Consider the following 14,739-nt stretch of genomic DNA (forward strand, 5'->3'; position numbering starts at 1 on the left):
ACTGATCATGCAATTTCAGTATCCCATTCCCACTATCTCTCCATACCTCTTGATCCCTTTAGCTGCTAGGGTCAAGTCCAGCTCCCTCCTGAATATATCTAATGAACCGGCCCCAACAACTTTTTGTGGTAGAGTATTCCACAGGTTCACAATTCTCTGACTGAAGAAATTCTTCCTCATCTCAGTCTTGAATGGCTTGCCTCTTATTCTGGACTTTCCCAACATCAGGAAGATTCTTCCCACATCCAGCCTGGTTCAGTCCTATCTGGATTTCATATGTTTCTAGGTTCCCTCTAAATTCCAGTTCAAGCCCAGACAATCCAGTCTTTCCTCATATATTAGTCTTGGCATGCCAGGAAAAGTCTCGTGAACCTTCGCTGGACTCCCTCAATCAGAAGAATGCTCTTCCTCAGATTAGGAGACCACAACTGCATACAATACTCAAGGAGTGGCCTCACCAAGGCCCTGAATAACTGCAGCAAGCCAACCTTACTCTGATACTCAAATCCTCTCACTGAAAAGGCCAGCATGCCCATTAGCTTTCCTCAGTACCTGCTGTATCTGCATGCCAACCTTCAGTAACTGTTCCACCATGACAATCAGGTCTCATTGCACCTCACCTTTTCCTAAACTGTGCCATTCAGATAATAATCTGCCTTCTTGTTTTGTCATTAAAGTGAATGACCTCACATTTACCCACATTACATTGCATTTGCCAAGTATTTGCCCACTCAGCCAGTCTACCAAAGTCACCCTGCAGCCTCTTAGTATCATCTTCATAGTGCACACTGTTACCCAGCTTAGTGTCATCTACAAATGTGGAAATACTGCATTCAGTTCCTTCTTCTAAATCATAAACGTACATTGTGAACAGCTGGGATCCCAGCACTGAACCCTGCAATACCCCATCTATCACTACCTGCTACACTGAAAAGGACCTGTTTATTTCAACTCTCTGCTTCCTGTCTGCTAATCAATTCCCTCTCCACATCAATATATTATCTTTAATACCATGAGCTTTAATTTTGCTTACTAATCTCTTGTGCGAGACCTTGTCAAAAGCCTTTTGAAAGTCCAGATACATAACATCCATTGATTCACCCTTATTCCCTCTCCTGGTCACATCCTCAAAAAATTCGAGAAGATTTGTTAAGCATGATTCCCCTTTAGTAAATCCATGCTGACCTGGACTGTAGTTTATGGCAACTTATTAATTGATAGGATTTTACTTGGAGGGAGGTATAGCCTTATGCTAAAAAGAACTTAAAATCATTGTACTGAACAAGTGCAGAAGATGAACAAACGGGAGCAGTTCACCCCTTCTCACCAAGTTGAAACAGATCTAATAGCTTTGCATGCCATTTCAGCAATTCCATTTCTCAATCTTCAAACAGTTTCTTTTCCTCAACTTTTTATATTTCACTTTTTTGTTTTAATCCTTCCTGACCTATTGCAAAACAGGAGTTCCAAAGGAACTCATAAAAAGGAAAAACATTCAAAACATATGAAAGTGCTAGTGCTGCCTTGGGAAATTAACAGATAAACTACAACAGTCCATTTATCTTCCTGTAATGAGACGTAACTGATAGTGCTAAACTTCATTTCCCACCTACACTGTCTAAATAAATGTATGGCTCAGTACTACTCTAATGTAGTTGGTTTGGTACATTATTGCATTATGTATCTTATAAAAATAGCTGCACACACATACACAATACCCTTGACAGTCCAGCCCAGGCTAACATTTAGCCTCTGTGATACGAAAAGCAATTTAAGATACAAGTACAACTCCAATATTAACTGGTCACATGCCAGCAACACAACACATGCGGCACAAACATAGCCTAGGTCAATAATTATTTATTATCAATTATAACAAAACTACCCTGTTATGTTAGAACTGGGCTAAGCATGCACAGAAAATACTGGACAGAATCTTCAAAGCAGTGAGCATTCCTTCAAACGCAATATGAATTGAACCCTCTCCTGTCACGTGGTTGTGCCTAGATTGCCTGCTTCAAGGCTTTGTACATGAGCTGCTGCACAAATATTCCACCAAATTTATACTAAAGTAAAACAAAAAACTGCAGTCATTGTTTCTGAAATAAAAACATAAATTGCTGGTGAAACTCAGCAGGTCTGGCTGCATCTTTGGGTGTGCAGTGACTCTTCATTGTCTTTTGAGCTTCACCAGCAATTTCTGTTTTTGCTTCAGCCAAGTTTCTCTCGTATATTGGGAGAAGACCAGATTGCTTCTCAAATAGCTACTGAGAATTATATTTGCCTCATCTTAATGTTATTCACCCTATCATCTCTCATTGACAGGAGGCTTTGTTGGCATCTTAAACTGGGAGGAAAATGGAAGTATTTTGATCGGCTTTCTCAATGTTCATATTGGTAAACTATCTTTTTTGAAATGTTTTCATGTAATGTGTGTTTAAAAGTTTACTGCCCATCCCTAATTGCCATCGAGAAGGTAGTGGTGAGTTGTCTTTTTGAACTGCTACTGATTTGGGAGGGGATAGGGACACTCAGTGCTGTTAGAATGTGATTTCCAGGGTTTTGACACACCAACAGTGAAGAAACGGCAATATAGTTCCAAGTCATAGAATTGGTGTTCCCATACATCTGCTGTTTTTATCCTTCAAGGTGGCAAAGATTTCAGTTTTAAAAAGTGCCGATAAAGAATCATTGGTGAGTTACTGCCATACAGTTTGCAGATGGTACACATTGTTGCCACTGTGATTTGTTGTAAAAGGAAGGGAGTGTTGAATGTGGTAGAATGGGTGGCTTTGTCCCGGTAGTGTCAAGTTTCTTGTTCTGAAGAAGGGTCATTAGACCCAAAACTTTGACTCTGCTGTCTCTTCAAAGATTCTGCCAGAACTGTTAGGTTTTTCCAGCAATTTCTATTTTTGTTGTTATGTACTTTAGAGTTGCACCTAAAACATGTGGCACAAACAAAGCCGAGCTCAATAATTGTTTCTTATCAAATATACTGGACAACTGGACAGTATTCCATTAGAGTCCTGACTTGGGTCTTGGAAATGATGAACAGATTTTGTAGAGCTAAAGGTGATTAACCTGCTGCAGATTTCCCAGCCTCTAACTTGCTCTTATAATTACAATATTTATATAGCTGGTCCAATTCAATTTCATGATCTTGATAGTAAGAGATTCAGTGATACCATTAAATGTTAAGTTGAGGGGGGGGGGAATGGTTACATCTCTTTTGTTGGAAGTGGTCATTTATTTCACACAATTGCCAGGCATTGCTACACATCACTTGTCAGACCAAGCCTGGATATTGTGTAGGTGTTGCTGAATGTGGATAATGACTGCTTCAGTATCTGATGATGCTGAAAATTATGCAGTTGTTAGTGAAAAACCCTCTTCTGACCTTGTAATGGAAAGAATTGATGATGCAGCTAAAAATAGTTGGACCTGAGGAACTCCTACTGCTGAGAATTAATTTCAAATAACTACAACCATTTCCTTTGTGCCTAGTATTATCCCAAGCAGTGGAACATTTCTCTTGATCTATACACATTTTACTAAGCATACTTGATTCTACACTTGGTCAAACGTGTCCTTTATGTCAACAGTAGTCAACTCTCACTTCACCAGTGGAATTCACTTCTTTGCTTCATGTTTGAGCTAAAGTCGTAATAAGGGCAGGAGCTAATTGGCCATTCAGGAACCTAAACTAGGCACCAGTGAGTAGGTTATTCCTTTGCCAGTGCTACTCAACCATAGTATCGTTGATCTCTTCCACACTTTTGCTGATGATCAAGAGTAGACTGACAGGGCAGTTATTGGATAGATTAAATTTATTTTACTTTTTGTACATAGAACACATCTTGGCAAGTTTCCAAATTGTGTGGTAAAAACAGTGTTGTTTTATTGGAACTGCTTCGCTAGAATCATAGAATCCCTGCATGCAGAAGCAGGCCACTCGGCCCATCGAGCCCATACTGCCACTCCAAACAGCATCCCACCCAGACCCATCCCCCACCCCGACCACATCCCTGTAACCCTGCATTTCTCATGGCTAATTCACCTGGCCGGTACATCACTGGACATTATGGGCAATTTAGCACGAGATGCATCTAGTTCAGGAACCCAAGTCTTCAGTACTTCACACAGAGGGTGATAGGTGCCTGAAACATTGCCAGCAGAGGGAGTAGAAGCACGCACTGATAGATGCATTTAAGATGTATTTGGACAGATGCATGAGTAGGTGGGGAGCACTGGGATACAGATGCTTAGGAATTGGGCGACAGGTTTAGACAGTGGATTTGGATCAACTCAGGCTTGGAGGGCCAAAAGGCCTGTTCCTGGGCTGTAAATTTCTTTCTCTTTCGTTCGTTTTAGTACTTCTGCCAGAATATTGTCAGGGTCTATAGCCTTTGCAGCATTCACGCTCTTTCTTGATGTTGGGTGCATTGATTCAAATTTGTTGAAGACTGTCAACTGTGAAGCTATGGACCTCAGGAGGAAGCTCAGATGGAGCATCCGCTTGGCACTTCTAGCTGAAGTTGGATGCAAATCCCCAGGTGTGACAAATGAATTGTGAAGCAGTACATTTCTCAGTTGAGGATGATTTAGTAAGATGAATATTGCACCATAAACAATTTTCCTGTTACTAGCATTCTACACTCCCACCTGAACATAAGATTATTACACAATCAAACTGAAGTATTACACATATACAAGCAGAATGCCCTATTCCTTTCCTTTTTATATGACCTGACAAAAATCAATTGCAAAATACCATTATTTGCATTTTTGATAAAGCAGTTTTGAGGAGTCTTTTTGGATTGACAGACAGAAAGAAAATCAAGTGGAAGGACCATCATTAATTGTCTCCTCTTACTTAACAGGAATAATTGTTAAACCATAGACTAGAGATTGATGATATTATAATATGGACTTTTATTTCATGAATGGAAATATAAAGTAATATCATAGTCAGCAGTTAGTTAGGTTACTTCATTAATTCAGTAAATGTTATGCTGCTTTGCCAATCACAGATTTTACTTTAATTAACCCTAAAATGTTCAATTCTACAGATTAATAATTTAATTATAGTGAAATAATTACTTCTAATATAAAGTGTTAATGGCTTCTTTCAGTGCAAGTCTTTATACAAAAGCGAGGCTTTTTTGCCTTTGAAATTTGGTTCTAATAGAATCATTTTTCTGATTTCTGCACGATAATCAAGCATCTCAAATACCTTCTTCAAAATGAGTTTCCTTTTCCATCAAACTTAATTCAAAAGGAATATTAATGATGGAAGCGATTCTCTAGCAAGCTGATCATAATGTGGAGAAAAGATTGCATAACAGTGCACGGAGTTTTAATTCACAAGAATTTCAAGACTGAAAGGCTCTAATTCCCTTCTTGAGTATGATGAAAGGTCTATAGAATATTTTATACTCATTTTTGAAATTTTGATGGTTTAAAAAGAGGGGCATAATGATGTGGGTCAGTGCTGGGAATTTTATTGTTTAAAAAGGTCAGATGTCATTTTGGAATAACAAAACATGCACCAGTTCCAGGAAGACACGTAAACTGTAATCAAGGGGTTAGGAGAAGCCCTGGATTATTAATGGAATATGATGTTTATACTTTGGGTTTATACCACACTTAGCTTATTCAACTTTCAATGGTAGTTTTAAAATCTTTTAAACTAATATCTGCAGCCTCATGTGAATATGTTTGAATGTTTATTTTCTTTTCAATTCAGACCAAAAAACATCAGAATTATAAGTTGTAATTTTGCTCGCTTATCTGATAGGTTTGTTCTCAGACATTTCATCACCATGCTAGATAACATCATCAGTGAGATTTCGATGAAGTCCTGGTGTTCTGTCCGACTTGCTATTTGTGTGTCTTGGTCTGTTGTAGTGGGTAATATCACTTCCAATTCTTTTTCTGAAAGGTTGGTAAATGGGGTCCAAATCAATATGTTTGTTAAAGGACCAACTACCATGAGGATCCATACACACAGATGAAGAGGGACACCAGTTCAACTGGGACAATACATCCAACCTGGGACAATCTAAACAAATGCATGCATGGGAATTCCTCGAGGTCTGGCATTCAAATTGGAACTCAGTGACAAACATATCGATTTGGACCCCATTTACTAACCTCTCAGAAAAAGAACCAGAAGTGATATCACCCATAACAACTGACCAAGACACATGCATAACTACCAGGACAGCACACCAGCACTTCAGCAGAAGATCATTAATGGTATTACCTAGCATGGTGACAAAATGTCTGAAAACAAATCTACCAGCTCAGCAAGGAAACATACAATCTGATCTACAACCTGAGCTACAAATCTTCTCCAAAACCACAATCAGAATCATAGTCGAGAAGAATAGACAGAAATCAAGTTCAGAAGCAACTTTTCAGGTTTTAATTCAGCTCAGTTTAGAGAAAATCAGTCACTACAGCAGCAACATTTTATTTCTGGTTTGTGAAGTTTCCAAGCTAGAAGAGCTTGGGATAGAAATATTCAGATTGTTGGATTTGCAAAATGTTTAGGCCATTGGAAGGACAGCACAATAGCTCAGTGGTTAGCATTGCTGCCTCACAGCTCCAGGGATCCGAGTTTGAGTCTGCCCTTGGGCAATTATCTGTAGGGAGTATGCATGTTAGATTAGATTAGATTCCCTACAGTGTGAAAACAGGCCCTTCAGCCCAACAAGTCCACACCGACCCTCCGAAGAGTAACCCACCCAGACCCACTTAACTCTGACTAATGCACCTAACACTATGGGCAATTTAACATGGCCAATTCACCTGACGTGCACATCTTTGGACTGTGGGAGGAAACCGGAGCACCCGGAGGAAACCCATACAGACATGGGGAGAATGTGCAAACTCCACATAGACAGTCACTTGAGGCTGGAATTGAACCAGGGACCCTGGTGCTGTGAGGCAGCAGTGCTAACCACTGAACCACCGTGCCGCCCCCATGTCTGCGTGGGTTTCCTCTAGGTGCTCCGGTTTCCTCCCACAATTCAAAGATGTGCAGTTTAGGTGGATGAACATGTGAAATTGCCTATGGTGTCCAGGGTGGGGTTATGGAAATACAGTAAGGATGTGGGTCTGGGTGGGATGCTTTTCAGAGGGTCAGTATGGATTCCTTCGGCTAAATGGCATGCTTCCAAAGTGTGGGGATTCAATGAATTATGAAAAGTGCATACCATTAGACTCACAAGATACCATTAAATGGTCACTATAGTTCCAAAAACAGAAACATAGAGAACCATTTAATTGAAATTTAAAGACTGTATTTGATGTTGTTGTACAATGCTCGTTTCAAGATCCTTCTAATCATGTAATGGTTTGTCTGTTTTATTTCTTTTGTTTAATAAACTTAGGCTCTGTTGTTAAAAAATATCTGCAGTCTCATATAGACTCAGAGTCATAGAGATGTACAGCACAGAAACTGACCTTTGGTCCAACTCATCTATGCCGACCAGATATCCCAACTCTATCTAGTCCCATTTGCCAGCACTTGGCTCATATCCCTCCAAACCCTTACTGTTCATATGCCCATCCAGATGCCTTTTAAATGTTGCAATTGTACTAGCCTCCACCACTTCCTCTGGCAGCTCATTTTATATATGCACTACCCTCTGTGTGAAAAGTTGCCCCATAGATCCCTTTTATATCTATCCCCTCTCACCCTAAACCATGCCCTCTAGTTCAGGAATTCCCCCACCCCAGGGAAAAGACTTTGTTTATCTACCCTATCTAAACATCTATGAGGTCACCCCTCAGTTTTCCACTCCAGGGAAAACAGCCCTATCCAATTCAGCCTCTTCCTAAAGCTCAAATCCTTTAATCCTGGCAACATCCTTGTAAGTCTTTTCTGAACTCTTTCAAATTTGACAACATCCTTCCAATGGGAAGGAGACCAGAACTGCACGCAATATTCCAAAAGTGGGCTAACCAACACCCTATACAGCCGCAACATGACCTTCCAAGCTCCTATACTGAATACTCTGACCAATAAAGGAAAGCATACCAAACGCTGCCTTCAGTATCCTATCTACCTGCAACTCTATCTTCAAGGAGCTATGAACCTGCACTCCAAGGTCTCTTTGTTCAGCAGCACTCCCTAGGATCTTACCATTAAGTGCATACGTCCTGCTAAGATTTGCTTTCTCAAAATGCAGCACCTCGTATTTATCTGAATTAAACTCCATCTGCCACTCCTCAGCCTATTGGCCCATCTGATCAAGATCCCATTGTAATCCGAGGTAACCTTCTTCACCTCCAATTTTGGTGTCATCTGCGAACTTACTAACTATAACTCATATGTTCACATCCAAATCATTTATATTAATAACGAAACGTATGTCCCAGCACCAATCCTTGTGGCATTCCACTGGTCACAGGCCTCCAGTCTGAAAAACAACCCTCCACCACCAGCCTCTGTCTTCTACCTTCAAGCCAGTTCGAATATATTTCAGTAATTAATCAGGATATTAAGCAAGTTATTGAAACATTAAACATATAATTTGTCGAGGCACATTTTGTCCTGGAATCTGACTTGTCCATTTAGTATCATCAGCTAGGATCACAACTTGATCATTTTAAAAAAAAATTACCACAAAACAAGCCTCAACATTTTTTGTATTATTTTCTCAATCAAGTTCATGAAAAGTTCATGATAGCTAAACTAGAAATTAAATTAATCTTTTTTTTTGGCAGTACTCTGGAGAAAGAACAGATTTAAAGTAATTGATGACATGAGGAAAAGCATTTGGAAACCACTGCCTTATAATGTGTGAGGGCAGGTTCAGTTGAGGTATAAGAGAGGGGATTCAATATTATTAGGTAATAAGTAATTATTTGAAAACTAACAATGTGCAAAGTTACTGGGAAAATACAGGAGATGGCACAAAGTGACCTGCTAATTGAGAGAGCCAGAACAGACATGATGCTGCCATAAAGCCACCTTTTTTGCTGTAACATTTGAGTGATTCTGGGAATAATCAAAAAAGGCACCTTGTATCCTTGCATGGAAGATGAAAATTGCATACAGTACCAGAGTTTCCAATGACTCAAATTATTTACCTTCCATGTTGGTTTCTGAGTAGGTTCACTGCTGTCTGAAATTTGTCTATCTTCTGCATGCTCACTAGCTCCTGCTTTCCTTTGCGTGTGCACAGTCTGTTGCCTCAGTATAGTCATCTGTAACAGCAGACATGCAGTGACAGCTATGAGATGCAAGCAATTAACAATATATGCCTTATTCAGATGCTATATTATTCTACTGTAACAAAAGTATACACAGAATTACGGTGGGAGAACAAAGTATGTTGATTCCATAGCAACAATTCAGTTAACATCAAGCAAGAGACAGACCTTTAGCTGGGGCTAAAGTGATCTCCCCGATAAATTCTGAACACCAAAGAGAGTGGGGTCAAATATCAGATTTTGCTCAACTAAAGCAAGATTTTTTATTCTAGATTTTCACCTTTAAGATTACCTGGTTTTGGGTGGGAAGCACATATTGCAAAATGCAATTGATCACCATTGTGTTGGACAAAATGTATGGACCAGAAGATCTCTGCCTGTAAGTCATTGTCTGTCTGAATATTAGCAATGGAGCAAATAAGACAGAAACTCAGCAGGAAGGTAAAGACATAGCCAGGATAATTAGAGACCAGTGAGGAAAAAAGTCCCATCATTTAGGTTCTTTTAACTATTTTTTTAAAAACTCTTCTGTGTGATGTCAACACTGCTGGCCTTACAATCATCTGTGGTCCATCCCTATGTGTTTCTGAACTGAATGGTTTGCAAAGTCATTTCAGAGAGCAGGTTTAAGTCAGACCAGGTAAGGATGGCAAATTACCATCATTGTAGTGGGATTTTATGACAATAGAGATAGTTTCTTGGACATCATCACTGAGATTGAATTCTGAATTTCAAAACCATCGAATCCCTACAGTGCAGCAACAGGCCATTTGGCCCTACAAATCCACACCACCCCTCCAAACAGCATCCCACCCAGACTCACACCTTTACCCTACCTCTGTAACTCTGCATTTCCTATGGCTAATCCACCTACCCTCACATCCCCTGGACACTATGGGCAATTTAACATGGCCAATCCACCTAACTTGCACATCTATTGAGTGTGGGAGGAAACCAGAGCACTTGGAGGAAACACACGCAGACAGAGAGAGAACGTGTAAACTCCACACAGACAGTCGCTGGAGGGTGGAGTCAAACCAGAGTCTCTGGCACTGTGAGGCAGCAGTGCTAACCACTGAGCCATCGTGCCACCCTAAGTTCAATCATTAATTGAATTTAAAGTCCCCATTTGTTATTTGGTTTGAACCCATGTAGTCACAGGACTAGGCTGGCTATCTGGATCAGTAGTCAAGTGGCACTACCCCACCACCTCAGCCTCTCTGGTTAAAAAAAAGACAACAGCGCTCAAAATGCTAAGAAACTGTCAACATTCATCAATAGTACAATTATGAAATTCAACAATTTCTGAAATTTCCACATGACCAGTTAAATAAAGAAGTAGTCATCAATGATTCCCCAGTCTTCAACAGTGTGTGCTATTTCAGCCTGAGGATAGAAGTCTTGAAAATCAATTAAATGGACTTGAAATTGTGTTTACATTGCTCCTTCTGTAAAAGCCTTTGAAAAGATGCATCTTATTGGAAGAAATAAATGTATTTAATGGCGTAATTACTGCTGGCTCAGAGAAAATAATTTTATATTTGTGCAAAGTCAACTATCTCCAAATATGATAGAACAGAGAGATCTACACTGAATTGTTTTTGTTAACAGTTAAGCAACTTTGTCTCTAACTTAATCTTATGTACATGCCTCATTTGTTAACTTTCCTGTAAAATAATGAGTGATAATAAATACTTTCTGACTGCTGCTATGTTGCCAGTGAAAGTTCTTCAATTTGACCATCTGCTTCCCCCACTTCATGACATTACTAACCCTAGACACCAGAGATCCGCTACTGCTGGTGCTGGGATGAAATTAATGTTGAGAAAGATTAAATTCACACCAGAGAACTGTATTAATCTTTGTGGGTCATTTTTTCAGATTAGTACCTGCATGTTGTCGCTTTGACATTGGCTGTAAAGTCCAGGTCATCAAATTATGTCAAAAAAAATAAAAAGGAGGTTTCAAAATAATGTGTCATGTCCAAGGAAAACGAAAGGTGCGTGCAAAGTTGTTGGGGGAAGTTTCATAAATGCTCTCTCCAGATGGTTCCTGGACTGACCTCATCATCTGCTACATTCTCCAGAGTTAGCAGCTCCCATACCTCTTAGTCATCACATGCAATGTGGGAAAAAAATACATTTGAAGAACGAAGACTTTTTAATCTGTCATTGGCTTTTTTTTTTGCTTTCTCTTTTTGTGGGTTTAAAATTATTGAAAGTTTTACCAAAAAAAGTCCAAATGTTTTGGCAGAGTTTTAACAGAGCTCACTTTATCCATACTTTGAATACTGCTCACTTAGCACAGATGCCACATGTATCCATCATTGTTTAAGCTCACTGTCAGCATTTCAATCGAGGTGTCAGCTTATTCTTGTTTTATTAGAAAAATCATTTTTCTGTGCCACATTAAAATCGAAGGTCACTGCAAAGTGCTTTACAGCCAATAGGATATCGTTGAAATGCAGTCACTGTTGTAACAGAAGAAACGCAGTGGCAAATTTGCAAGGTCCCACAGTCAGCAATGTGATATTGAGCTTTTATTTTAGAAGCTGTTAATTGATGGCTAAATATTAGGGAAGAGACTGTAATAACTCCCTGCTTTTCTTTACATTTTTACCATAGGCCCTTTTATATCCATCTGAAAGGGCAGACAATGCCTTATTTCATTTGAAAGATTTTGAGTCTGTAAGTGTAGCATTCACTCAGTAGTACACTGAAATATCAGGGTTTTGTGTTTGAGCTTCTGCAATAAGTGTGGCTTTGAGGTCAAGATAAGAGAAACTATTTCGAAATCCATTCCACTCATTATCTACAGGGTCAAAATACCACACAGGTAAAAACCAAAGTACACAAAAAAAAGACCAGTGAGTTGAATTTGGAGAGTGACTGCAAGTCAAACAAAGATGTTTCACTGTTCAAATGTTGACACTGAGCCACAAAAGTATATTTGAAGAAAGATGACAGAAAATTCAATAATCAAGGATTTTGTAAGGAATGTCTTAAAGGAAGGGAGACAACTTAAGAGTGGTAGAGAGATTTAGGGATGGTGAAGAGCTCAGCGCCTATACAACTGAAGGCACAAATGCCAATGATGGATTGCTTACAATTGTGGACAAAAAATACAAGTTGATTGTCTAAAATCTGGTATCCCCAAGACCAAGATTGTGCCAATTTTCAGATTTATTTAGATTTTGAACACTCAGGTCAGGTTGGCTTGGATTCTGGACCTTCCACTGTAAACAAGGTGGAGAAATCAATAATCAGTTTAGTGCATCATTGAGAATTAGCACTTTGTTGATTTGTTCCAGTATTTTGACAAATGTTTGAGCTTAATTTAACCCTCTTTAGTCATTTAGTAAACATTTATTTTATACATATATCAAGCTTTCAGGCCTCTAGATTTTGGATGTCCAACTTGTATTTCGTGAAATCGAGACTCAAATGAAATTTAACAGCAAACCACAAAACATATAAAAGGGCAGAATGCCCAAGGTGTTGCTTGAAACAATTTATGATATTGGATAATGAATGATGCCCAAGACTAATTATTTATTTACACTGGGTCAAATCAAAAAATAATCTTAACTGGAGCTAAACAAATATATGTCCAATATTTCATCAAGAACAAGAGGTTTTGTTGTGCATCTTGCCTGATGTTTGAAGATAGTTGTAGTACACCTAAGAATGACTAAATTATAGAATAGAAGCCCCACTGTGTGGAAGCAGGCCATTCAGCCCATCGAGTTCACAATGATCCTCTGAAGAGCATCCCACCCAGAGCTCCCCTCCTGCCTGCCCAGCTGTCCCTGTAACCTGACATTTCCCAAGGCTAATTCACCTAGCCTGCATATCTCTGGACACTATGGGCAATTTATCACTATCAATCTACCTAACCTGTACATCTTTGGACTTTAGGAGTAAACCAGAGCACCTGGATGAAAGTCACACAGACACAGCAAGAATGTGCAAACCGCACACAGACAGTTGCTCGAGGCTAGAATTGAACCCAGTCCCTGTGAGGCAGCAACGCTAACTACTGAGCCACCATGTCACTCTGAAATGTCAGAAGGATTACTGGATGACAAATTAACTCAAAGTATTATCATCATAAAGTTAAATACAAATATTTCAATCGTTTGATATGCAGCATAATGAGATTCTCAATATTAAATGCTTAATAGAAACAAACAGGACCAAGCAAAAATCACTTACAACACCAGTTCCACCTCTCACAGTTAAACAACAGAAAATAGTAATATGTGCTCCAAATTATTTCCTCTCTTCTCCTCCATCCCACCCATCCTTGCTACCCATCATTCCATAACGTATAAACAGGTTTATTCAGGTTTCTTTCTCTCAGCCAATGATACCTTCCCATGTAGAGAATCATTGGTTACAAGCTGTAATCCATTATTACATGTAACACTGAGTTAGTTAGTCCAAGCCAACTGAATAACGAGATGTTACATCTTTACTTATTCATTTTGTGGGAGGTGGGCATTGCTGGCTGGCCAGCATTTATTGCCCGTCCATAATTGCCCTCAAGAAGGTAGTGTTGAACTGCCTTGTTGAACTGCTACAGTATATCTGCCGAGTGTTTGCCCACAATGCAATTAGGGAGAGAATTCCAGGATTTTGACCCAGCGACAGTGAAGGAACAGCAATACATTTCCAGGTCAGCATGGTGAGTGACTTGGAGAGGAACTTGAAAGTGGTGGTATTCCCATATATCAGCTGACCTCGTCCTTCTTTGGTGAATTTGTGCAGTGCATCTTGCAGATAGTACACATTACTACGATTGAGCATCGGTGATAGAGGGAGTGGATGTTTGTGGATGTGATGCCAATCAAGCGGGCTGCTTTGTCCTGGATAGTATCAAGTTTCTTGAGTGTTATTGGGGCTGTACTCATCCAGGCAAGTGTGGATTTAGGAGGTGCGTTAATCGCTGCAGTATTCCTAGCATCTGACCTGCATGTATGTGGTGAGTCTAGTTGAGTTTTTGATCAACAATAACTCCCAGGATGTTGATCGTGGGGGATTCAGTGATGGTAACACCATTGAATGTCAAGGGGTGGTAGTTAGATTGTCCCTTGTTGGTGATGCTCATAGGCTGGCATTTGTGTGGCACAAATGTTATTTGCCACTTGCCAGCCCAAGCCTGCATATTGTCCAGATCTTGTTCCATTTGGACATGGACTGTTTCAGAATCTGAGGATTTGCAAATCACGCTGAACACTGGGCAATCATCAGCAAACATCCCCATTTCTGACCTGTTGATGGAGGGAAGGTCATTGATGTAGCAGATGATGGTTGTGCCTAGGACACCACCCTGAAGAACCCCTGCAGAGATATCCTGGAGCTGAGATAATTGACCTCCAACAATAATGATTAATTTCCGATGTGACAGGTATGAATCTAACTACCAGAGAGTTTTCTACTAATACCCATTAATTCGAGTTTTGCTCAGGCTCTGTGACGCCACACTCAGTCAAATGCAGCTTTAATGTCAAGG

At 39.7% G+C, this 14,739-nt stretch overlaps 1 protein-coding gene across 1 annotated transcript in view; it reads right to left on the reverse strand.

Moving 5' to 3' along the window:
• ppfia4 (PTPRF interacting protein alpha 4) overlaps window positions 1-14,739 on the reverse strand; it is a 670,948-nt gene that overhangs the window by 114,511 nt on the left and 541,698 nt on the right. The window contains exon 5 of the mRNA XM_060845158.1: window positions 9,103-9,219. Within this exon, the coding sequence (XP_060701141.1) occupies window positions 9,103-9,219 (117 nt within the window). The remainder of the gene's footprint in view (window positions 1-9,102; window positions 9,220-14,739) is intronic.

Source organism: Hemiscyllium ocellatum, chromosome 26, assembly GCF_020745735.1.
Source record: "Hemiscyllium ocellatum isolate sHemOce1 chromosome 26, sHemOce1.pat.X.cur, whole genome shotgun sequence".
Classification (NCBI taxonomy): Eukaryota; Metazoa; Chordata; class Chondrichthyes; order Orectolobiformes; family Hemiscylliidae; genus Hemiscyllium; species Hemiscyllium ocellatum.